At 38.0% G+C, this 26526-nt stretch overlaps 2 protein-coding genes across 2 annotated transcripts; one reads left to right on the top strand and one right to left on the bottom strand.

The window, feature by feature from the left end:
- Positions 1 to 6613: 6613 nt before the first annotated feature.
- On the bottom strand, positions 6614 to 7063 carry LOC126704105 (uncharacterized). Its single transcript, XM_050403137.1, has one exon. It carries the CDS (start codon positions 7061 to 7063, stop codon positions 6614 to 6616), a length of 450 nt encoding a protein of 149 aa, XP_050259094.1.
- A 3909-nt stretch (positions 7064 to 10972) lies between these two features.
- LOC126701690 (uncharacterized) lies at positions 10973 to 13209 on the top strand. Its single transcript, XM_050399993.1, has 2 exons — positions 10973 to 12560; positions 12869 to 13209. The coding sequence occupies exon 1, from the start codon at positions 11047 to 11049 to the stop codon at positions 12556 to 12558; it is 1512 nt and encodes a 503-aa protein (XP_050255950.1). The 5' UTR covers positions 10973 to 11046; the 3' UTR covers positions 12559 to 12560; positions 12869 to 13209.
- The last annotated feature ends 13317 nt before the right edge of the window (positions 13210 to 26526 follow it).

Raw genomic sequence — 26526 nt, 5'->3', positions numbered from 1 at the left:
CCCGAAGCCCAGAAAAGGAAAAGCAACCAAAAAAGAAAAAGAGAGAACATCACAGCAAAGTATAAGACGCAAGGATCCTCGGGCACCATCAATGAGCGCGAAGAAAAAAGAAGACCAGGACAGATCGATAGAAAGAAAAACAAGAAAAAAACAAAAGGACGCAAGCGACCCTTCATGGCACAGACAGAAAAGGCGTCGGGGAACCAAAACAAGGAAGAAGAATGTTAACAAAACAATTTCAAAAGAGCAGAACAGGATTCCGCCCAAATAGGAAAGAAACGGAGAAGTAAAAGACACCAGAAGTGAGGATGCCGAGAAGGGCATACCTCAGCACATCCCAAAGAGGATGGCCAACCAGAAGCTTTCGAAGGAATCAGAATCAAGAGAAGGAAAGAATGAGAGAAAACGGAAAAGGGGACTTACCGAGATGATGAGGACAGAACATACTCTGTTTACAAAAGACCAAAACAGGGGAACCAACGGTTCCCCAAGACGCCCAGAAAACTCCACTATAAAAGGAGAGGATGGGTTGTGAAGAAGAGCAGCGAGAAAAAAGGGAAAGAAACACAATAGAAAGAAGAGATTCTCTAGAAAATTATCAGAAAGTTTAGGCAGAAAGAAAATACCAAGGGAAAACAAATACTGCTTCCCGATATCCTGTAAAAGCAACTATGGCACATACTCGGATCCAACGAGAATCAAACTTCGCAAGTTTTGAAGGCTGAAATAGTCATTCAAGGCTGCAATTTTTGAGCTTGATTGGACCTTGTATCACGTCCTAGTAAGCTTGCTGTGATCGAATAGATAATGCTTTAATTAAATATTGTTCCCAGGATCCCCACAGTACTTCTCTTTTATTGTCTTGCTAATCCTGCTTTTCTTTTTTTTTCTGAGCTTACGTTGTTAATTTCTGGCACTCCTCGATATCCCTGTTTGTCATCTTTTTGTCAGGAGCATTTCTCTGCATTCACTTGATTCTTAAACAGCCATTTAGCTGCGGTGAGTCAAGGCCCAGTCCACCAAATCCTTTCTTTTCATTCAGGTCCGGGATCCTTGGGCCTGAATATCCCGAAAAAAAAGCACTCTCACACTCTTTTTCTTCCCCCCCCCTCTTCATGGGAGCTCTTCCACATTATATAGCTCTTTTCTGATCATCTGGACCTTACACTTGTTGATCATCTGGATTCCCACTTGAGTACCCATCCTATCAGACACCCCTTTCAGCCCTCTATGAGTTGTGGCAGTCAAGACAGCACTGTTTAGGGGTCTTCTCCACATTAATGCGGCTAGAAAAGTAGTTGCAGTGCATTTAATGTGGTGGTGATAGTTTTTCCTTAGATATTTTTAATTTTCTTCCCTCTCACGTGTTCAGGAGGCGCATCTCAATTGCTAGGAGGCGCATCTCAATTGCTAGAATGCACACCTGGTCTGCATTTGTCCCCCACTGATGAGATTTGTAATGTGGATCATCTAAGTCGTATTCTCCTCCTCGGACTTGTTAGTGTCCTCAGACAAGGTCCAAGGCCCAATACATTATTTTGGGCCCTAGCCCCTACAATAGTCCCTCAAAACTCCGATTTTTCCATTCCATCCAAGGAGGAAAGCGGGGTTTTGATTTTTTAAGAGATAAGACCAACTGATTTTTGGTTCACACGTGTGGGAGTGATTGCTTCTGTCGCGTCGTAGTTTACGAGGCGCTATTAATTACTCCAGGTGGCTTTATGTCCTCCACATCCAACGGCGAAGTGCAGATCCAACGGCTGGCGTTTCTCCTAGTATTTTGAGCGGGAGTAATCTCTTTCATCTTCTCTTGCTATATAAAGCTTTGAAGGAACCCCCTTTGCCTTTTTTTTTTTTTTACGAATATTCAAGAACTTCAGAGAACTCCAGCGCCCAGTCTTCATAAAACGCACCAAACTCTTGAGTTTTCGTAGTCATTTCCTATAAGAAGCTTTTCTTTGAAAAGATCTCTGAAAGTTTCAGGGATTATTATTTGAGTACTCGTAAGTTCTCATTCCTTTATATTACCCTTTTTTTCCTCTCAGTCTTCCTCCTCGGCCTTTCAGTTCATCTAGATGGGTAAATTCAAGCGTTTAGGAGATACACCAGCCGCTATGGAGGCTTTTAGAGCTAGGTACCATATTCCACAGGGGGTGGTTTTAGAATATTGCCCTCCGGACCGAGTACTGACTGATAGAGATATGGGTTATGTCGTCATTCCCATGATCACTTTCATAGAGGGAGGAATGACGCTCCCCATGTGTAGGATTACCCGAGACTATTTGATTAACCATAGGTTGACTCCTTATTAGTGCGCCCCCAACTTATTTAGGGTTTTGGGCTGTGTAGATGCCGTGAACGAGAAGATGGGCTTAGGGCTCACGTGGCACGATGTGGTTCACATGTATGAGTGCCACAAGCTTGCCAGCGCGGGGTACTACCTTAAATCTCAGTCCGAGGACGTTAGGCTAATATCATGTCTTCCTAAGTCCAATAAGGGTATGAAGGATGACTACTTGATTGCCTCGGGGGAATGGAGTGATGGTCTTCATTGTCCAACTCGGGCAGGAGGTCCAGATGTTGTACCTTTAGGATCAGTCCCTTTGGAAGGAGATTTAACCTTTTAGCTTTATTCCTTTTACTTGGCACTTAATTTTTTGGTAGAAAATATCCTTTTAGCGATCTGACCATAATTCCCTTCTCGGCTGTTTTGCAGATAGAGCCCACGTTGCTCCGCGGCTCAGCCATACCACCGTTCAGGCTCTTAACTACCTCTTGAGGTCGGAGATTTTTGTAAGCGAGGATGGACAATTGCGTGCCGCTCATATGATCTTGGGTTACGAGCCCCTGTCCCGCGTTTTTCTGGATGTTGGCCAATCAATAAGAGCTGGTAGTTTAAGGTTATCTCAGATCGACATTTCTAAGCCAGGATTTTTGGCTCGAAAGGACCTATCGCTGGTTACCTTGCCCATTCTACAGAACCTTCCACCAGCTGCATAGCCACCTCCACAAGACCATCTCGGAGCCGCAGCATCTGTTGAAGAGGAGATTGAATCATCTCGCCTTTCATTAGAGGAGGAGATAGACGAGTTTTATTTTGAAGAAGATAATCCAAAGGCTCCTCTAATTAACCTCTTAGATGTCGAGGGTGAGCCAGACAGAAACTCCGGCATTTGCGCTTCTCCTTTTGTGATCGCCTGCCCGGACGATTCCTCTGATGAAGAGGTAGATAACATGGCTTCGAATAAGGGCAATAAGAGCTTAAGGGAGCTTATGGCTGCTCGGGACAAAGGGTCAACCTCGAAGGTTCCCACCAAGTCTCAAGCACCCTCCAACCTTCCTCCTGCCCCTCCATAGGTCCCCGCCGACCTCGGCCTGAAGGTTAACCCTGACTTGAAAAAGAAGAGGCCGGTCGAGTCGCTTGAGGAAGGCGAGGTGGGCCCTCGTCATGGCGCAAAACACCAAAAGGTGACCCGAGAACCTCGGGACAAGAGGGCCCCGTCGGTGGAGAGCTGTGACAAGCTGGAAAGGGCTGAAATGCGCGTGGCACAACGTACCTGGAGCCCTCGGCTCGAGGTGGATGGGGCACCAATTCCTTGGAACGCCTTAGTCCGGGAATACCAAAGGGGCCGAGCAGGGTACATCGCTGAAGCCCTGGAGTAGCCCATGCTCCTTCCTAGGGACATGGACGCTTACAGGCGTTTCTTGCAGAACGAACTCTTCCTGTCCCTAAAGAGGGACTTTGCAATAGTAAGGTAACTTATCCCTTTACAAGCATAAATACTGAATCATATTTTGTTCTAACTCATGTCGTTTTGTGATCTTTAGGCAGATTACTTGGTAGGTTTTTGTGGCCGAGGAGTGGTATCGCGATGCTCGCAAGTTGGCCAACGTTGAAGCCCTCTCTCGCGCCGAGATAGAGAAAACACTAGGGACTATTAAGCAGGAGCAGTATGAGCTGACTGAGAAGTTGAACGAGGCACAATCAGGCCGTCTGAGCACTGAGGCTGGCCTGAAAAATGCAGAGAAACAAGCTGAGGACCAGCGTCAGAAGTTGCACGTGACTAAGATCAATCCTGCCACTGAGAAACAAGTTGTCCTAGATCTCAAAGCCGCGTTGCAGAAGGCTAAGGAGGAAACCAAATTGGCCAAGGAAGCAGCTGAGGCCGAGAAGAGGGCAGCCTACAACTTGGTGTGGAGGAGACGCAAGTAAGGCTTGTCGAGGAACTGTCAGAAGTATGCAAGGACTACTGCAGCATTACATGGGATAAGGCTCTCAGCGTTGCGGGTGTCCCTGCAGATTCTGCTTGGAGGCTGCCTGAAAACGTCTTCTACCCCCCAGAGATCCGGGAGGTCCCAACTGATGCCTTTGAAACTTCTGAGCAACCTGCGGCAATCCCAGATGCCATCCCAATAGCCAAAACTACAAAGGGACCTAGCCAAGTTACCGATTAAGGCGAGGAAGCCGAGGGAGAGAAGGGCAGAGGCAAGGGCAAAGGCAAAAAACCCTCTTCCAAATCAAAGGATCCCTTAAAGGAGAAGGTTGCAGAGGTTGAGGGTCATGTGGTTGACCCCCAAACCAAGGATGTTCCTCCTTCTCAGCCAAAGCAAAAAAGAAGACCCTCCTGCTGATGTTTAGCCCCTAGGGTTTTCCTCTTTTTTTTTTTAGTATCATTTTGAAGTAGAATTGTATTTTATTTTTGTTTTCAAAGACGTCTCGTCTAGTAGTATTGTATTATCTTTATCTCCTAATGTGAATGCTCCTTCTTTCATCCTTTGTTCTTTTGCCTGATGTTGTTTGGATTTTATTGCATTGTTCTAAGTAAATGTAACCGTGCCTTCGGTTAGAGTTTACAATAATATTTTGCCAATATGACTAAGTGTTAGGAGTAAAACTGTGCAATGAATCTTAGGTAGTGAAGGTTGACATGCAGACAGTCCGTATACTGCACGTAAGTATAGGTTTAAATTTGCTTTGGGCCTGTTTAGGCTTCAAATCCTATTTTAAAATCAACATATATGCAATTTAAAATTATGAAACGCACCCTCTTCAAAACCTGTTTGAGTTGTTTAAAGCCTGAATAGATGTCATAAGTTATAAATTTTCCCTAAGCCTGTGGTCCGATGAGCCATGTAGGACTTAGATTTTGTTTAACACTTGGATAGATGCCATAAGTTATTAATTTCCCCTTTTGAGGAGCCATGCAGGACTTAGGTTCTGTTTAACACTTGGATGGTAGTGAACCGTATGACGCGCAATTATAATAAAACATAGTGTAGGCAAAACCGCTTTTATTAATAATAATACCTTCTTAGGTTATTTACATTCCATGGGCGGGGTACAGCTTTCTCATCTAAGTCTTCCAAAAAATATGCACCGATTCTTGCTACTGAAGTGATGCGATATGGACCTTCCTAGTTGGGCTCCAGCTTTCCCCAGGATAGGTTCTTAGCATTACCAAAAATTTTCCTCAACACCAGGTCTCCTGGCACTAGCGGCTGTAGTTTTACGTTGGCATCATACCCCTGTTTGAGTTTCTGATGGTAATAGACCAATTGAATCATTGCATTTTCTCTTTTTTCTTCAATTAAATCCAAGCCGAGGAGCTTGTAAATTGTGAACCGCTTTGATCTGATTTGGGCTCACCTCAATTCCCCTGTGAGTTACCATATAGCCCAAAAATTTGTCAGACCTGACACCAAATGAGCACTTAGAGGCATTGAGACGTAGTTTGTGTTTTCTTAAGATGCCAAAAATGACTCCGAGATCTCCTACATGCTCGGACACTACTTTACTCTTTACTACCATGTCGTCTATGTAGACTTCAATACTCTTGCCTAGTCACGGCTCAAACATTCTAGTCATCATCTTTTGGTAGGTAGACCCTGCATTCTTCAAACTGAAAGGCATCACTTTATAATGGTAGTTTCCAATAGGAGTCATGAATGCTGTTTTTCCTTGATCACCTGGGGCTAGTGGTATTTGATGATAACCCTGAAAGGTATCCAAGAAGCTCATTCGAGGATGGCCTACAGTTACATCCACCAACTGATCTATCCGAGGCATTGGGAACGGGTCTTTTGGGCACGCCCTATTCAAGTCTGTGAAATCTGTGCAAACTCGCCACTTCCCACTCTTTTTTTTTACCACTACTGTATTAGTCAACCACTCGGGGTAGAAGACTTCTTTGATAGCCCTTACCTTTTTGAACTTTGTTACTTCATCCTTAACAGCGTTGGCATGCTTTTTTGACGGGCGTCGGGGTGGTTGCTTTTTGGGAATGGCGGATGCGTCCCATACAAACACCTCCACATTTTTTCTAAGAAACCCAATCAGTTCTTCTTTCTCTCGGAGGGGTAGTTCTGAGCCAACTTGAAAGAATTTCTCTGGATTAGCGTCAACAATCACCCTTTCTAGATTTTCGCATTTCACCTCCTCGACTGGCTCATCAACGGGTATTGCCGAGGTGGCTGATTGCTATAAGTCATTTCTAATAGAGGCCAAGGACTCTGCATTGGATTGGCGCGAGATGGCAGCCACCATGCACTGTCTGGCCATGGCCTGATTTCCCACAATCTCCTTGACTCGGCCTTCCAACGGGTATTTCACCTTCTAGTGAAGTGTAGAAGAAATGGCTCCCAGGGCGTGGAGCCAAGGTCTAGCCATTATAGCTATGTAAGGCGAATAGGTGTCGACCACAACGAAATCCACCTTCACCACGTTTGAACCGGTCTGTTTGGCTAGTTTGATCTGGCCCATTGGTGTAACGGTTTTTCCTTCGAAACTCACTAAAGGGGAATCATATGCCGTTAGGTCTTTAGGCTTTAGGTTTAGCCCCCTGTACAGGTCAGGGTACATTACTTCCACAACACTGCCTTGGTCTACCAGTACTCTCTTCACATTAAACCCCCCAATCCTGAGTGTAACCATTAGAGCATCATCGTGGGGTTGGATGGTTCCAATCTTATCCTCGTCCAAGAATCCCAGCACAGGTGAGGCTCCCTTCTTGGACTTTTTGGACTCCCGATTGTTGTCCTTAGTGGAGAGCCGAGCCACAAACATTACTCTGGAGGGAAAAGAGCTGGTTCTTCCCGAAGCGGCAAGGATGACATTTATCGTGCCCATGGGGGTCTTAAAGATATGTCTCTTCGGGCTCTTGGTTTGTTTGACCTGAATGACCCCTGGAAGGATGTAAAAGGTGCCTCAATTTCCCTTCTCGAACCAACTAATCCAAGTGGTTCCATAGGTTCCTGCAGTCTTCGGTAGTATATCCGTGGTCTTGGTGGTATTGACAATATAGACTTTGGTTGCGCTTTGTGGAGTCTCCAGCCATCTTATTTGGCCACTTGAAGAATGACTCATTCTTGGCTTTCTCTAAAACCTGGTGTACCGGCTTTCTAAATACGACATTAACTGTCTGCGTGTTGGCTGATTCTGATTGCCCTGCGAAATCCCTTCTCGGATGGTTATTATTGTATCGTTCAGACCTGAAATCATTCCTCTTTTAAGGGATGATCTTCGCCTTTCCTTTCCCTTGCAGTTGGTTCTCTTCCACTCTTTTGTATTTGTCAATCCTGTCCATAAGTTGACGAATGCTGATAACAGGCTTACTAGTCAAGGATTTCCTCAAACAATGCTCAGTGGGGAGACCACTTTTAAACGTGCTGATGGCGATGTCCTCATAGTTGCCGTCCATCTCATTGTACATTTCCCAATATTTGTCCGAGTATGCTTTTAAAGTTTCTCCTTCGCGCATGGATAATGACAACAATGAACTCAGAGGTAGAGGAGCCCTGCTGTTTGTAATGAAACGAGAGCCAAAGGCTTGGGTGAGCTGCTTGTAGGAATCTATGGAGTCTGTTTTCAAGCTATTGAACTACCTCATCGCCACAGGTCTTAGGCTGGATGAGAAAACCTTGCACATCAAAGCCTCCTTTTCAGAATGGATGGCCATTCTTTGATTAAACTGGCTCACATGCTCCATAGGGTCTGTTCGGCCATTATAAATGGTGAACGTAGGTTGATGGAAATACCAAGGTAGTCTAGCCCCTTCTATCTTGTGCGTAAAGGGTAACTTAGAGATCTGATCCAGAACTTTATTCATAGCATCATTACCCAGGCCATTACTAGATGGGCTCTTGTGTCTCCGTCCATAACGGTGCTCGTCTTCATAAGAGAAATTTTTGCTTGGGGGAGTTCTTGATCTCCGCCTGTAACTGACGTCCTTTTCATCATTAGAGGATATGTCGGAGCTAGAAGGGGACTGCCTTCGCTGTGCATAGCGCAGTCTCCTTTTCAAGTCGTCTATCTCTTGCAACATGGCTTGACGGTTATTTTGTCTCTAGGATACACGACTGCCCACTTGGGAATGGCTTTGGCTCATCTGGGTGGTATGCACACTCCCCTCTCGATTCCTTTCATTGCCTAGATTTTGCTCAGGGTCAAGAAGATTACTTTGCCGCTGAGACCCTATGGGTTCTGTCCGTTGGGGATCTATTTGGCGTGGATTTTCTTGGTGTGGACTTGATCTTACCATGTTTAACTGACGCACTCATTAACACCTAAGTTCTTTCCCACAAACGACGCCAATTGTAAGGGCAAGATTTGGATCCCAAGTCTAAACGTATGGAACCCAGGTCTAATAAACCTAATACAATGAATTTTGTAGAGTATAGGTTAAAGAACTAGGTCTACATGAGTTGGGCAACGACTGGCATGAAGTTAAAAATCAATCAAACACAAATAAAAGTCATTATTGCCAAAGGACATTCGGTTTGAGGAGACCAAAATTTGACGTATACAGATCATAATATTAAAATTGTTTAGCATGCTACAATATTTTCTCTCTTACTCTTTTTCTTCCCCCCCCCCCCCCCCCTCCACCATTCTTCATGGGAGCTCTTCCACATTATATAGCTTTTTTCTGATCATCTGGACCTTACACTTGTTGATCATCTAGATCCCCACTTGAGTACCCATCCTATCAGACACCCCTTTCAGCCCTCTGTGAGTTGTGGCAGCCAAGGCAGCACTGTTCAGCGGTCTTCTCTACACTAATGCGGCCAGAAAAGTAGCTGCAGTGCATTTAATGTGGTGGTGGCAGCTTTTCCTTAGATATTTTTAATTTTCTTTCCTCTCACGTGTTCAGGGGGCGCATCTCAATTGCTAGAATACACACCTAGTTTGCATTTGCTGTGTGAGACTTGTAATGTGGATCATCTAAGTCGTATTCTCCTCCTCAGACTTGTTAGTGTCCTCGGACAAGGTCCAAGGCCCAATACATTATTTTGGGCCCTAGCCCCTACAATGATAATTCAACACATTCATAATAAACTCATAACAATTTTTTAATAAACAATTTAGGATTTTAATTTGTTGGATTTCTATTAGCTTAAAATTTTGGGGGCTTTCTTGAAGATGGAAACATATTTTGGGGGATTTTAATTATCATTCTATAATTTTGGGATTTTTTGTTGGGTACAATTTTTGGGCCTTTTGTTTGTTTAATGGGGGCTTTAAAACCTTTAAAATTATTTTGGGACAAGTGGAGACCTAAGTGGCCTAGGTTTGGAGCTAGCTCCGATAGCAACCTTCCAACCTCAATATGAATGAAGATCCATCATTTATAAAACCCATAAAACAGAAGAAGAAAACAAGCGTGTGCCAAGTTACGATTTTGGTTTCTAAAACCTGTGTTGATAGTTTAATGGATAGTAAGGAATGAGGATTCTAATTTGATTATTCTAATAAAGGGTATCATGTTGTGCTATTGAGTTATAAAATCCTTATTGAAGAAAAATGTTGAAGGTACTATCAATTTTATTAAAACAAATTGACATGACAACAAATGTGATTGGTCATACATGAACAACATAATAAATAAATATTTTAATAAATATTTTGTTGTGTTTAAAAAAGACAAAACTTAAGTACAATACATCATGTTTATAAATTAAATTCAAAATAGTTGCATTGTCCAACGAAGTACAAATAATGTTATATTTTTCAAGAATATTTAAATTCAAAATAGTTGCATTGTAAAACACCACTTTTTATTTTTTAATAATTTGATAGCATAATAAGAAAGTAGGATTTAAAACTTGATTCTCTTAATAGATGACACCCAATTAAATCAATTATATCATTGATTTATAAAACTCATGGCCAATAATGAAAACCATTTTGGTTTGGAGATTGCCATTATCATATATATATATATATATAGAGAGAGAGAGAGAGAGAGAGAGAGAGAGAGAGAGAGAGAGAGAGAGAGAGAGAGAGAGAGAGAGAGAGATCAGAGGCTAGTGTCTAGTGGTCAATTTTATTGGACATGTTGAGATGTGAACATATGTTCGTATTCTAGCGTATCCAGTGAAACTGGCTACTAGTCACAAGCCTCTCTCTCTCTCTCTCTCTCTCTCTCTCTCTCTCTCTCTCTCTCTCTCTCTCTCTCTCTCTCTCTCTATATATATATATATATATATATATATGTATTTATATTATCGGTCAAACTCAAATATTAATAATTCGTTAATAGTGTTTAAAATTTTAAATCAATATCTTTTCCAAAAAAGAAAATTTAAATCAATATAGTGAATATACCAACCAATGTGTCAATCTCTCACCCAACATGGTAACTAAAATCTCAAACCCAATAAAAAATAATACATTTGTTCATAACTAAAGGGGAAAAAAACAAATTATTCAAATAAAAAAGGGAAAAAAAAAACAAAGAAAAAAAAAAAACCAAAAAAGTGGCAAGGAATTCTCAGTTGTCCCTCCCTTTACGGACATAAATGTCCTACAGTCTCCAACGAAATTGCTGGGAAACCCTGATGTCAGAACCTCGGCCCCAACAAGTAAGAAAAGTCCATTCCACGAAACAACACAGGACACGTTCGTAATTTCCTACCTCATCACCATTAAATCCAAAAAAAAAAAAAAAAAAAACACACACACACACCCATTCTTTTTGAACAGGGAAAAAAAAAGAAAAAAAAGAAAAGAAAAAAAGAAAAGCAAAGAAACTCACAAAACATCATCAAATGGCAGAGGCCACCTCGTACCTTAACCTCCTCGACCTAGACGCTTCCATCGACGATCCTCACCAAACCTTAACCCTAGCCACCATTTCTTACTCTTCCCACCACCACCACCACCACAACAACCTCCACTCCTCCGACCTCGTACTTCCACCACCCTCCGATATTCATCACCTTGAATCAACGGTCCGGATTCGACTTGTAGACGAAGACGAAGAAGAAGAAGAAGAAGAAGAAGACGACGTTTCGGACATCGATTCGATTTCCAACGGCACCTACCTCTTCGGCCACCGCGAGAACCAAGTGAATTTCGTGATGGATCTGTTCCACCAACGCGTCGAGCAGTCTCAGGTGATGATGGGCGACCCAGATCTCGTCTGCGAAGCTCTTCAAGATTCAACCTTTCGTGTTTTTGAAGGTAATAATAGCCATAATATCAATAATCGTGATGTGGGTATTGAGATGTTGGACCTTGATTTAGGGTTTGGGTTTGGGTCTAGGTTTGAGGTTGAAAGGAATTTTTTTGATCGGGCCCATAACGAGACTTGTCGTGTTGTTGATCTTGATGATGATGAGGATGAGGAGGATGATGAGGATTTTTTTGTGGGAAGGAGGGTTTCGAGGTCTCAATCTGGTGAGGCACGGTCTACGGTAAGTGCTGTGGAATTTGAGAGTTGCGTTCGTGTTGTTGGGTTTGGGTCTGATTCGGACGAGGATGAGAACGACCTCGTGTTGGGGATCGATTTGCATTCGATGAATGGTGATGATTGTTGTTTTGGAGAATTGGATGGTATACATGAGGTTCAGATTGAGGTTGGTAATGACAATGATGACAATGATACGAGCATGAGCCTCAGAAATCTTTGTTGGGATTCACTTCAATTGGAGGATCACAGGGAAGTTAATGAAGATTTCGAGTGGGAGGAAGTGGAGGAAGTTGATGGTCGTGTTGACGAGAGAGAGGTCCTGAGCATGTTTATCGACGATGATGCTGAAGAGGATGAGAGATTGGTGCCCGTTTTTGGCCCCCCAGTGGAGGAAGCGGGTGCGGTCAGAGTTGTGGGGTTGGAGAGTTTGGAGTGGGAAGTGTTGTTGACTGCTAATAATTTGGAGATGAATCTTGGATTGGATAGCGATGCTGAACCTTACTTTGGTGATCATGAGGATTACATTTATAATGCAGATGCTGAGTATGAAATGTTGTTTGGGCAATTTAATGATTATGATACAACGGGTAAGCCTCCGGCCTCCAAATCTGTTGTTAAGAATTTGGCCTCAGTGGTTATGACCCAGGAAGATGTGGAGGGTAAAAATGCGCTTTGTGCAGTTTGTAAGGATGATATTGGTGTTGGGGAGCAAGCTAAGCAGCTACCATGTGCCCATCGGTACCATGGTGACTGCATTGTGCCATGGTTGGGGATTAGGAATACGTGCCCTGTTTGCCGGTTTGAATTGCCCACAGATGATGCTGAGTATGAGCGTAGGAAGGCACAAAGAGCTGCCCATGGTGCCTGATGGTAAGTTACGGTCAGATATGATTTTGGAAAAAAAAAAAAAAAAAATCCTTGAGCATTAGTTGTTAAAAATGTAGATATTGTTTTGGATGGAGTCCATCTCACTGTCAAGATAATGACATTCTTGATTGTTTTATGTGTTTTGATGAGCATTAGAATTTTATTACTGGGTTGTGTATTATTTTGAGTTTTCCACATTACTTAAACAATTTTAATAAGTTATGCACTGCTTGTGCTTGTGCCTTCAAACTGATGCCAATTTGGTACGACTATAGAATATACTAAATTTGTTCAAATTTTGGTTGGTTAAGTTTTTTCCTCAGGTACCTTAATTCTGAAGGTTGAGCCACAATCTGGATAATTTTGTTTATTGTGTGTACACATTGTCTCCTGCAAGTGGTTTAAGTTGGTGGAAAACTGGAAATACTTTGGGCAGTGTTACTGTATGCTTGTGAACAAGAGAATATTTAGGGTGTTAGTTTTTGTAGCAGACTTTGAGATTATGTTGTCTTGATGACATTTTCTTTGTAAATCTCATTTTATTTTGGATCTGGTTATTAGATATGAATTAAATATAACCTTTTTGCAGCCTCTGTGGTGAATGAGGCATCATATGATAGATCAATAGATGGGAATATCATAATTGTTTCTATATTCTAGAATATTGTGAAATACTGATTTAATTGTTTCTGTTATAGCCGGACCAATAATCCCAACTATGAGGAGTAGGAACTGATATGGATAATCATGTTTTTATGTAGCATGAGTAATTGTGTTTTAGGGGTAATGAAGTTGGCATACGATAAAATTGCTGGGTTTTTATTTTTTATTTTTTTGGGGGCATAGGAATGTGAATTTTGCTGATGGGGTTGGCATATGTTAATTGCTGAGGTTTTTCACTGTTCTGATGGGCATAGGCATAGTTGTTAATATTGTAAAGACGCAATTCGAATGGTGTGTACAACTCATATATGCAGAATACTTTTTTATCCACACGTATTTTCATAACACTTAAACAACGTTATTAGAACAACATTATCAAACGGGCCCTTGAATTTTGGAACTCGACATGGGATTACCGGTCAGATATTTCTTTTAACTTATCTTTATAAAATGGGTGGTCAGATATTTCCTTTTAACTTATCTTTATAAAATGGGTGATAACTGACTTTTTTTCTTCGCTGCTTGAAGTCCAAGCCCTCAATCTCTTTCATTGGACTCCATTCTTTCGTTGCAGACAACTCATCATCACAAGTTGTGTCTTTAAATTTGGTTGGATGGGAGTCTAATATCTCCGATTTGATTTGAAGAAGAGATACTGAGGGAGGAGAAAGAGAAACGGAGAGTGAGAGTCTTTTTTTTTTTTTTGGGGTGAGAAATTGAAAATAAAGACCTGAAAGAAAGACTACGGTGGGTAACTAGGGAAGAACGCCTAATGGGGGCTAGATGGACTTTGGGAAGTAGGGTGGGTTTAAAAAAATTGAGAGGTGCTACATTTACAATATATTTACAACAAATTGGGTGATTAGTTATTATTGGTTCAAATTTGAATTTAGCACTGAGATTACTTTTTTAACCCAACAATAACAATCAGTAACAACCTGCTACTTAGGATTTGTTGTAAAAATGTTGTAGATATATCCAAGTAGTTTGGTATATATGTTTAAAAACTGAAAATTGTTGTTTGAAAATATTTGTAAAAATACATGTGGGAGAAAAAGTATGTAAAAATATGTAAAATGTTGTTTAAAAACTAAAAATAGTTATTTGAAAACACAAACCAAACAACCAATCATTTCTCTAAAAAAATATACTATTAAATAAGCCTAAGTTCTCGTGGTACTTGTTTGCCACGTAGGACAGTGTACTTGGTTGTTTTTGTTTTGTTTTATTTTTTATTTTTTTTGAGATTTATTTTTTAATAAAAAAATTATTGGGCATTGGCATTGCACAAACTCTGAACTTTAAGGTTTTTTTTTTTTTTTTTTTTTTATTTATTTAATATATTAAAGGCCTAATTTTTGTTTTTCTGAAAAGAAAAGGTTCTCTCAGTTTAAATTTTTAAGAATTACTTTTTAATTATAGTAGTACAATAATTTTTTGAAATATTGCTATGTTTTATAATTTTGTTAAACATTTGAAATAATACTATTATTTGAAAATCGGTAATTTCATATGTTTCTTTAATTTATTTTTCGTATTAAATTAATTATTAAAATAATTATGATATCATCACAGTTCGACCTCCCTAAAAAACTATGAATTTCTATCTTTTTCGGTTTTTTAAATGGTTCAGGTTTTAAAACCATGATCATAAGTACTCATAAACGTCCGATACATAGGTGCAAATCGTATCATAGAATCATACTATATATAAACATGTGGGTTTAAAATGAGTTTTTTGAATAAAATTTGTGGTTTTATTTGATTTAAACAAGTTGCTAAAATTTTTTTAACACAAAATTTATTTGAAAACTTAATTGAATCTAATAAAATAACATGTATATGAGTTCTTTCCACCTCTTCTCTTTCTCCTACAAAATTTGTGTTGTACACTTGACACTTCACTTTTATATTTGAAAAAAAAAAATTATAACCTATGAATAATGTATTAAAATGAAAATATAATTATTTTTTATTTTGTTATTATTGTTATTAGTCTAAGAGCTAAATACCAAGAAAAAATATAAAGAAAAAATTATTAGAAATAAAAATAAAAAAAGACTAAGAAGATGAAGAAAATGTCAATGAAAAAAAATAATTTTTTAAGATGATGAACATAATAATAACATTGACCTAGATAAAATTGATTAAGATTAATTATGAAAATAAATTATTATTTTGGCTCATATATCCTATATTATCACTTTTTAGTTTAATCAATTTGAATGTGTATAAACATTGTTAATTTAAATTATTTAGTCAGCTTTGTTAAATATTATTACATAATTAATGATTAAATTGGTCATTTGTTCAATATATTTCAAAATTTATAATGAATATACTATTTTATATATGTATATCAATAATTTTTTAATAATTTTATTTGGTGTTTGTGTATCATATAATATACAATACAAAAAAAAAAAAAAAAAATCAATTAACGATATGATTCACATTTTGACAACTATAAGCATATGAATGTGAGTTTTGTTGTTGTAGGGCCACGTTTTGAATCCTAAGCCCAAAAGATAAAAGGATTAAGGCCCAAAGAACCCAATACAATAAATTTGTAGAGAGTGGGCTTGAAACTATACTTTAATGAGTTGGACAATAATCATAATGGGTTAAAGATGACAAGAAAACAAAAATAAATAAGTTTCAGGCGTAGAAAATTTTCCTTGACAAAGTTCGAGGAGAGTAGCTCTTGAATAAATTTCTCTTAAACTTTATTACAATTACAGTTCTTATTGCTACAGTGTTTTTTCTACAGATTCTCCGTTGCCTCTCTTGTAATGGGGTCTTTCTTCCTTATATTCTCCTGTTTTTCTTCATCTCCACCCTTCATGTGTAGGTCAAGTTGCTTGCTTTGATCTTTGTCCCATCAACACCTTCCTGAAGTCTTTGGAGGTAGCTGTAAGGCTAAATATCACTGTTCAGGTATCACTTCCACATTAATGTGGCTAGAGAGTTAGCTGCAAAGTATTTGATGTGGTGATAGCAGTTTTCTCTTAGATATTTCTTAGCTTCCCTTTGTCCTATTCTCTCCTGATGTTTATCCCTACCAGTAGAATTGTTAGGAGTGTTGCTCTTGATGGCAGATCAAACCTTCTGACATTTGCGTTGCTTAGTCGGGGAGGCATTTCTCCATTGGACTACCTTCCTAAACCTTCATGGCCAGAATCCTTCCATACCTTATTAATTTGTATGTCTTAGCTAATGTCTAATTGTCCTCGGACTGCTGAACGTCCTTAGACAAAACCCACGGCCCAATATACACCCCTAGGCCTTCCATCCCACAGCTGTAATGGCTTGTAGACATTTATTAAAATAAATTAATGCGGGAAATCACTCATTGGAAGCAAATAGGGAATTTAGGCCAGAGATGTCAAGGAAAAAGTTTAAGAATCATCAACCTTAATAACTAGAATCTTTATCTCAGACAGTTGCATTGTAATAATAGTACTTGATTACCTATTTGTTATTGTCTAAAATTGAAGTTGCTTTAATTTTCTGGCATATACATGTGTTTGGTGTGCACATGATTGCATATGTGCAAAAGGGTCAGAAATTTGTTACCATGTACTTTATTCAGTAGTTTGGTCAGCCAAAGGAAAATATGCTTCAATGTTTACTTAGGCATAAATTAACATTACCTCTCTTAGCTCTCCCTTTCTTTATATGAGTATCTTCAATCTTTCTTTCTGTGAATAGGTTTAACCCTAGGAATGCAAAGGACTTTTTTGGGGAATTCTTTGGAAGTAGCCCGTCTGGATTTAGTTCATCAGGACTTGGGAGGTCTATGAGGTTCTAGTCAGATGGTTTAGGGATTTTTGGGGGGAGATGAGTTAGGGATTTTGGTGTTCATCTGCCTCAATTTTAATTTGAGTTTTTTTATTTATTTTTTAATTGAAATGGTGGTACAGTTGGCATATGATGTGATATAAAAAATAATTTTTTATTGTTCCGTTTGAACATCAACTTTTTTCATTCAAGAGATAACAAAATGGACTAAATTGACACGACACTAAAAAGTTTAGGGACCAAATTAAAATATGATGTAAATGATAAAGACTAACTTTGTAATTTACTCATAAAATAATAAAACATTAAAAAAAAACATAAAAAGTTAAAATTAATTTTTGAAATATAAAAGTATGAATTTACTTTATATATTCACTTTTAGAGATAGATAATCAAAATATATAATATAATAAAATATTATAAATACTAATTATAATATAAAATAAAAGCAGCAACTAAAGTTTATTTAATTTAGTAGTATGTAATTCTATTAATTTTACTTCAAATATTTCCTCAAAAAAAAAAAAAAAAAATTTGCTTCAAATATATTTAGTTTCCATTTAAGAGCATCAACATGCAAGCATGACCTTAAAGTTAGACTTTAACTTAGATATGTGCACCTTATTCAAGAAGTTTGCGTGGCACTTGTTATTAGTTTCGTTTAATATTTCAATAATTTTCATTAAGTGATTGAACCCAATCGGTTTTGCTCGAACCATATGATCCAATTGCAGGTCAAGCGGTTCACAAAATTTCTTTGAAACCCAGTTTAGCATGATTAAAAATTGGATTTCAATTTGGTTTACGGTTAATTTGGTCGAATTGGCTAGTCTAAATCTGAAAACCTTGCAAATATCTTCAAAATTCATTTGACATCAGAGATCACTTTTTTTTCCCCCCAATTCATCAACCAAGGTACATTTCCAATTTATCAACCAAGGTACATCAGGTTTTAAGCCTAATATGTGCACCTTATTCATGAAGTTTGTGTGGCACTTGTTATTAGTTTTCTCCAATATTGAAATAATTTTCATGAGGTGATTAAACCCTACCAGTTTTGCCTGAACCGTACAGTCCAACTATAGGTCGAGTGATTCAAATATAATTCTTTGAAATTCGGTTTTGCATTATTAAAATACTGGATTTCAATTTGGTTCATGGTTAACCCATTTGGTCTAGATTTGAAAACTTTGATGACATTTTTAGAATTTATGTGACATCGAAAACCACACAAAGGGTATTCTCATTAAGAAGTTTGTTTGACACTTCTTATTAGTTTCCTCCAATATTTCAATAATTTTCATTAAGAGTCTTGTAATTCAACTGGTTGGCACCTGGTGTTTCCACCGGAGGCATCCATTATTTAAATTGCCTCACCCCCAACTATCGATTGATGGATAAAAAAAATATTTCAATAATTTTTCTTAAAAAAATTATAATCTTTAGCATTCTATTTTATAAACAAAATCAAAAGACAAAGTCATGTGTAGTGAAGTATCATACTATAAGTGTTCACATGCTTGAAATTGCATGATATAGTGATTGATATAGATACATATGTTTCATGCTTACTAAAAATGCAAATATTGTTTTGATAAAATAAAAATGCAAAAATCCTTCAATTATTATTATTTTTTTTATTCTTGCTTGTGTATTATTAGTTTTTTTTTTTTTTTTTTTTTTTTTTTTTTTTTTTTTTTTGTCGGACTTTGTTTCCGTTTTTGCAGAAGCAACTAAATTTAAGCAAGAATAATATATATATAATTTTTTTTTCTCATATAAACCTCAGAAAAATAACTTCAAAATTTCATGATACTTAAATAATTAATATATAGCTAAGAGCGCTTAATAAGAACAAATAATGCTACAGTCACAAATAATTTCATAATATTTTTACAAATTGTTGATGTGGCCAACTTGTTACTAGTTGTCATCTAGGCATACCACTAACCTCACTTTTCATTTACCAATAACCACTCACTACATCAACAGTTTGTAAAAAATTTGTATCTCTAGCAGTACTCAATAAGAACCCACATTTCTAATGGTGATGTTTAGGCTTCAAATCTCTTCACTTAAATATTGAATTGTCAAAAAAAGAAGAAGGTAGAAATCAAAGTTTTATGCTCAATCAAATTCCATAGAATTATTATGAAAACATCCCTTTAGATAATAATATATCATTGGCGCAATTGCACTTTTAGTCCCTACATTTTGAAGTTTTTCCATTTTAGTCCCTACATTTTATTTTTTCCACTTTTAGTCCCTAAAACCAATTTACGCTTTCCGTTTTAGTCCTTAAAGCCTCATTCCGTCACCAATTAACGGGGAAACTGACGGGATGAATAAAATAATATTAAAAATTTACTGTAGCACCAACACATCAGCCTATAAATTTAAAAAATTAATTTATTAATTTTAACTGAATGAAAAAAAATAAAAACAGAATTAAAAAATAATGCTCAAACGCATCTTCAACAACCCTCCACCACTACCCATCTTCAGACCCATTCTTCTGGATCTTTGCTTAGAATAAAAACACATGTTCTTCAACAACCCTCCACCACTACCCATAGTGAAGCCCACCCTCACCGCCACAACAACCCTCCGCCACTGCCATGAACCTGACCCACAGCAAAATTCCCTGCCACAATAGCTAACCCATAGTGAAACCCACCCCTAACACCACAGCAACCCCCCATTACCACCACCACATCAGTCAAAAACCCAGCCACACCCACACCCACACTCATCAAAACCACCATCGCCATAGCCAACCAACACCGCCACACAATAAAACCCACAACCCAATCAAATGACCCAAAAACTCAAATCGGCGTTCAAGAAAGGAAAAGGTGGAGTCCAGAAGACTTTGCACGAGTCGTTCAAGAAGAAAGATACTTCGATTCTAGTCCCAGTTCGAAAAGGCGTGGACGAGTTCGCCGAGTTGCAAGCTTGCATTGTGCTTAATGACTCGACCCTTTTGCACTTCAGGTTCTCCCTCGACCAACGAAGGGCAGAGCAAGGGGCAGATCTTCAAGGTTTTAATAATGGATGCCATGGATTCTTGATCCAGAGAAAACGATGGGAGATATTTGAGTTTTTGGATTTGATGATTTTGTTTGGGTTTGAGAATTTTGGGGGTTTTAATTTGTTTTTCCTATGGGTTTGAAGGTTTTGTTGGGATCGGTTTGGTTGTTGGTTTTATGGGTTTGGTTGTTTTATTGGAGATTTGGGTTTGGTTCGTTGTTGGAGATTGATTTTGCAGGAGATTTGTATTTTTGTGATTGTTGGGTTTTGTTCTCATTTGAAGATTGCTATGTGTTTTGCATGTTTGGTTGCTTAGAAAATGCAAGAAGAGAGACAAAAATATTGATTTTTTAAATTTCTGGGCAAGGTTTGCTGGGAAGAAAATGAAGAACATGATTAACGTTGAAGAACACATGTTTTTATTCTGGGCAAGGCTTGAGCATGATTTTTTAATTCTGTTTTTATTTTTTTCATTCAGTTAAAATTAATAAATTAATTTTTTAAATTTATAGGCTGATGTGTTGGTGCTACAGTAAATTTTTAATATTATTTTATTCATCCCGTCAGTTTCCCCGTTAATTGGTGACGGAATGAGGCTTTAAGGACTAAAACGGAAAGCGTAAATTGGTTTTAGGGACTAAAAGTGGAAAAAATAAAATGTAGGGACTAAAATGGAAAAACTTCAAAATGTAGGGACTAAAAGTGCAATTGCGCCTATATCATTAGATACCGAAAACAAATAACAAATTATTAGGAAGTACAGAACTTAATTGGTTGGTGAAAAAAAAAACAATAAAATACGTATTTGAAGATGCAAGCAAGCTGATGTGTGGTAGTTAAGATAGTTCACTTATCATTTACCGAGAATAACATACCTCCTTTCTTCCTTCCTCGAATCTTTATAAGAATGAAATTGTAGCTTAATTATATGGACTTGGAAATATTGTGATAGCTAATTTTGTACAATCCTCATTTCTTCCTTCTTTAAATCTATATAAGAACGAAATAGTAGCTTATATGACCTTGGATACATTGTAATTAATTTCAGATTTTGTTAGAAAATATATAGAAATTGTACAATTGTTTTCATCAATCAATTATAGGAAGTTACAATGTGAGCATCGTTTCTAATTAAATTTATTTGGCTAATTTTATTTTTAATCCACTGGAGTATGTTGTGATATTTGCATTAAGATTATTATAATAGTGTGCATTTATGGGATTAGTGTAACGTCTGGCTTATTAAGTGTCACAGCCTGAACCCTACCATAAAGATAGGCACGTGACAATGGTCGCACGCTTATAAAGATTTTACCCTACAAATGTGCAAGGCCTCTTAGCAACTAAAAACTTATCCTCAAAGAAAATTTCATCAATAAATCCAAAAATATTCTCAATAATGCAATTGTTAAAAGATCTCCAAAGTACCAATAGAACAACAATTCAAACCTCATTACCATTAAACAAAAGATATACTATTTACAAGATCATCTTATTTCAAAAATTATTAATCTCCTTTCATGCATACACCTTCAGCAAAAGTTCCAAAACTTACTATTCTTCATAATATGAAACAAGAGGGGGAAAAGGGGGTGAGTTGACAACTCAATAAGTAATCAAAATTCTAATAAGTTGGATCAAGCAAATAGATCAATAAAATAGTAAATTGTACATTGGTCAAATATTTTATTCTAAAAAATATATCATAAGTTGATGAGAAGATAATCAATTTTCCATATATCAAAAACTATAATTTACAATGGGTTCCAAAAACATAAGAAGTTTCGTGGACTTATAATAGTTCAAATACTCAAACAAAATTCATATTCTTAACAATCTTTTATGACTATGGTTACGCTATATTCCCGTAACTGGGTATCAGATTCAGATGAAACTAGTTTCATGCTAATGTATATCCTTTATTAATTGGGTCCAGAAACATGATAGGCTCAGGATGACCCAGGTGAAACTAGTTTCGGTACTAATGAATAACCCTCATTGGCTGGGTATCAGAGATCAAAACATAGTCAAATTGTCCAAAATGAGATATATTAAATCATAGTTCAAATAAATATATATCTTATTCAAAATACATGTATAAAATCATATATATAGTAATCAAATACATTTATGATGATTTGTTATTCGTTACTTTAAATCAATGTAGCTTAAACAATTGACATAAAATTGTAACAATTGTAAAACAATATTCAGTAGATACAATAATATAAGTAAAATAAAACTAATTAAGAGAAAAGTTACTTACTTTAAATGCTTATAAGAATTGAAAACTTCCCTCTAAAATTTTATCTCCAATTTTACTGTGTTTCCACCCATACCTTAAAGTGGTAAAGCTTGAATAATACAATTTGTACTTCTTAAATAGAAAATCAAGCCTTTTTTTTTTTTTTTTAAGGTAAGCGAAATATTATTAAAGAAGAGTAAAATCAGATTGGAATACATCATCCAAATCATTAGGTAGTTCTTTTACAGATGAAACTGCTCTTCTAACTAAGGCATGAGTGAACTTGTTACCGTCTCATTTGACATGCAAGAACTGACACAGCCGAAGTGACTCCCCAAGCCTCTTGGTTTCCTCAATTACCTGAGTAAACAATGTTTTGCACCAACCTAAGTCAACCAGAGTGTGTATCGCCCTAAGGCAGTCCCTTCCAATAATCACATTTGTCAAGCTAAGCTCCTGTGCAAAGACCACTACTCACCTCACTGCTAATGCTTCAGCCATCTCAACTGCTTGGGACAAGGGAATACGCTGACTCAGTGCAGCAATGACATAGCCCTCATGGTCCCGAAACCCCACCCTAATGCCTGTACAATCCAAGTCGACAAACATAGCAGCATCCACATTCGCAACCAACTCCTTCGCATGACCACCAATTTCCTGAAGCTGCCAACAATGCTGATTTTCCCTTAATCGGTTAAGCCTCTGCCATAATCCCCAAGCGATCGTAGCAAACAAAGCAACCCTATAGCTTGACCCTTCATTGAGCAGTACCTCCACCAGATCATAAAAGGAACGAAATTTCTTCCGGTGTAAAAATTGGAAGCCCAGGTCAGACCACCAAACTGAGCGTGCCTCATCACATAACCAAAGGCAGTGCAAGATAGTATTGGGGTGATCATCGCAGCGATCGCAGGTAACATTCACCGGTACATGTCGTGCATTCAAGTTCTGTTTCATGGGCAGGGAATCTTTAACAGCTCGCCAAAGAAAATGCCAAATTCTATTGGGAACCCGAATCTTCCAAAGTTTCTTCCAAAACTTTTTAGAATCACCCGAAGAGGATGAACTTGGCAGGCCCTGACCATCCTCCTCAACTAACACACGATAAGCACTACGCACACTATACTCACCATCTGTGGTATGAGGCCAAATCAAAATATCTTCACTCCAAGTCTCAAGCACCTGTATTCAACAGATCATCTTGGCCTCCCAAGGCAAGAAACAACTCTCTAGTTTACGGGGATCCCATACTCTTGTATTAGGAAAGAACAAATCACAAACTCAGACCACCATCGAGGCATCTCTAGGGGAATTAATTCTACTGTATGAAGGATCAGGCAACCACCGGTGCTTCCACACATCAATTTTCTGACCATCTCCAACCCTTCAAATAACTCCTTTGTCAATAACATCCCTGGCTTGTAGAATGCTCCTCCATGCATAAGAACATTTTGGATGAACCTGAGCTTCAAGAATACAACCATTCAGAAAATATTTGGCGCTAAAGACTCTATATAAGAGAGTCTCTTTGTGATTAACAAATCTCCAAACCTGCTTAGATAACAAAGCATTATTAAACTTTTGAAAATCCCGAAACCCTATACCTCCAATGGACTTTGAATGATAGGCTGAGAATGTATTGACCCATTTGGTAAATTAATCAATTAATTAGCTAAGTGAAATTAATTAGATTCAATTACATGCAATAAGCGTGGTAGCACAAACAAATCACCAAATAACTAAATGTAGTGGAAAATAAATTTGACACGGGTGATTTGTTTACGAATGGAGAAAACTATCAAGGTAAAACCCCACTGGGTGAATTTAAAGTCATCATTCTCGAGAATCCACTATTATCAAAACAAGCGGTTACAAGTAAAAGGAATCCTAGTACCTAATACCAACCTACAGTTGAACCCTTACCCCAATACCCAATTGGACTTGTAATGTAGTGACAATCTCTCATTTCAATGCACGGCTCCTAGTATGTGACTAACCAATCGATGCACGGATCCAAGTATGTGACTAAAACACTAACTTGAGGAAGATGTTGGCTGCAGAGTTCTTCAATTCATCCAACGAGGAAGATCAAGAAGCTCCTTGGTTACAAAACCCTTGACGCAAAGACGCATCAGCTTTTATAAGAAATAGGATGAACTAGGGCAAATTCTGTCTCCGATCATAATTTGCATGCATAATCAAATTGCATTGAGTTGCATAACCTTGCATCAAGTGAGACGACCCTTAAAATAATCATTGTATATGTCTAAGGTTGTGAGAAAAGAAACCCTACACAAATAACTTGGATATGCATAAAAAACAGATCTGGAAATCTGAATTTTGTAATTCTCGATAGATATTATTTCTGTCGAGCAGCTGTTCAAGATTCCTTATTAAACCTCGATAGATATTATCTGTCGAGTTTTAATGAACAACACTTCTTCACTTGTTTCTTGGACAAATTTGCATGGTTTCAATACTAGACTTAAACTCTTGTTTCTTGAAGTACTAAACCCATCCTAGATCTACTCAATTACAAGTAAAGTGCGTTTTGTCAAAGGATTAGCCAATATTACATAACATATGTTCTAACAAGTTCCACATATGTCCTAACAATCTCCCCCTTTGGCAATCCGTGACAAAATCACAACAAACAAATGAAGTATGAGAGAAGTCATAAATCACTCAACTCAAAATCACTTGTTGAATATAATAAAATCTAATCCTAACACAAACTCTTAAAAAACTTTGCAAGAAGAGAGTTCGTGGCATGATAGATTTTGACAACCTGTCTTTCTAAAACACTTTAAACAAAACTCATCAAGGCATCTTAGTGTGAAACAAAAATAAAAGAATGCATACATAAAGAAACATGTGTATAAAGATAGAAAAGAAACAACACATGAAGAGATAGGTGAATAAACATACATCAGCCTATATATATATATATATATATATCAAAAGATAAGTACAATGTATGTCAAATGGTCGCAATACCGGTATATATGAGGTAAAAGTAAAAGAAAGAAAGAAAAGAAAATACATAATAACCTTACTACATCCCTCATAAATGTAAATACTCCCCCTATCAAAAATGTTCTATGCTAACTCTCCCTCTAAATACATGACTACTTTAGTCCAAAACTACTCCCCATTTTTGTCACGAATGATAAAGGGCAAGTCACTGAGAGGTCGTCATCTCCTTATCACTGGAAGAACTAGCATCCTCATCCTCATCATCATCATCAAAACCATCTTCAACATCCTCGTCCTCAGAAGCCTCTAGAGAAGGAGAGGGAGACGCTATGAAGCCACCAAGATGAGCCTGTTGTCGTACAATACAACCAACACGGGTGTTCACCTGACACAACTCATCACTGAGAGTGTCAAGGCGAGCATCCATGCGCTGAAACTGCGCCATCATCGCCTCAAGCGTCACACCACCCGCTAAAAAAGAAGGAGTGGAGGTAGATGGAATGTAAGGGACTAGAGGAGTTGTTGTCTAGGTCCGTGGCCACTTCGGTCGAAGCTGGGCCTCGCTTCGTCAAACAGACGCCGCGCTAATGGCACCCATAATGATGAAGAGAGGAGACTCAGGATAAGGGATAGAAGAATGACAAATGATCTGCGTGATAGCCGAAGGAAAAATGAGCTTATCATGAGTCACCGTATCTCTATAGACATCGATGAGAGAGAGAATGAAGTGAGAAGGAAAGTCTATAGTAAGGTTCTCTATGAGGGATAGAAAAAAGTGAGCATGAGGCTCGGTAATGGAGTTATAGAGACAATGGATGCAGAACGATTGTCATCACCATGTTTAGGAATCTCAGACCTTTTGCAAAGCTCGAGCATGAGATGTTTTGGCGTTCACCCTATAAAGGTGTCTCACAAAAAAGAGACAGAAGTTCGTCTTTGGACACAGTCCTCAAATGTGGACAACTGGGGTAATCAAGATGCGATACCCACGAAACATGTAGTATCTCGGATATAAGATTCGGAGTGACTACGATACGTGTAACTCGAATCTGCGTAGCAAACTGAGGTATAGAAGTATCGAAACCGTGCATTTTGGAGTAGAACTCCTGTATGATCACGGTAGGACATATCATGGGTATCTCACATAGAGATTCCCATCCCCGACTGTGAATGACAGTGGGTAGAGCAGTATCAGAAAAGTCCGATAGAACCACGTGGCATTCTGAATGAATACCACGGTTGTTGAAGTTCTCC

This window comes from Quercus robur, chromosome 10 (genome assembly GCF_932294415.1).
Source record: "Quercus robur chromosome 10, dhQueRobu3.1, whole genome shotgun sequence".
NCBI lineage: Eukaryota > Viridiplantae > Streptophyta > Magnoliopsida > Fagales > Fagaceae > Quercus > Quercus robur.
The sequence above is the reverse complement of the archived record's forward strand: the minus strand, read 5'-3'. Positions and strand labels throughout refer to the sequence as shown.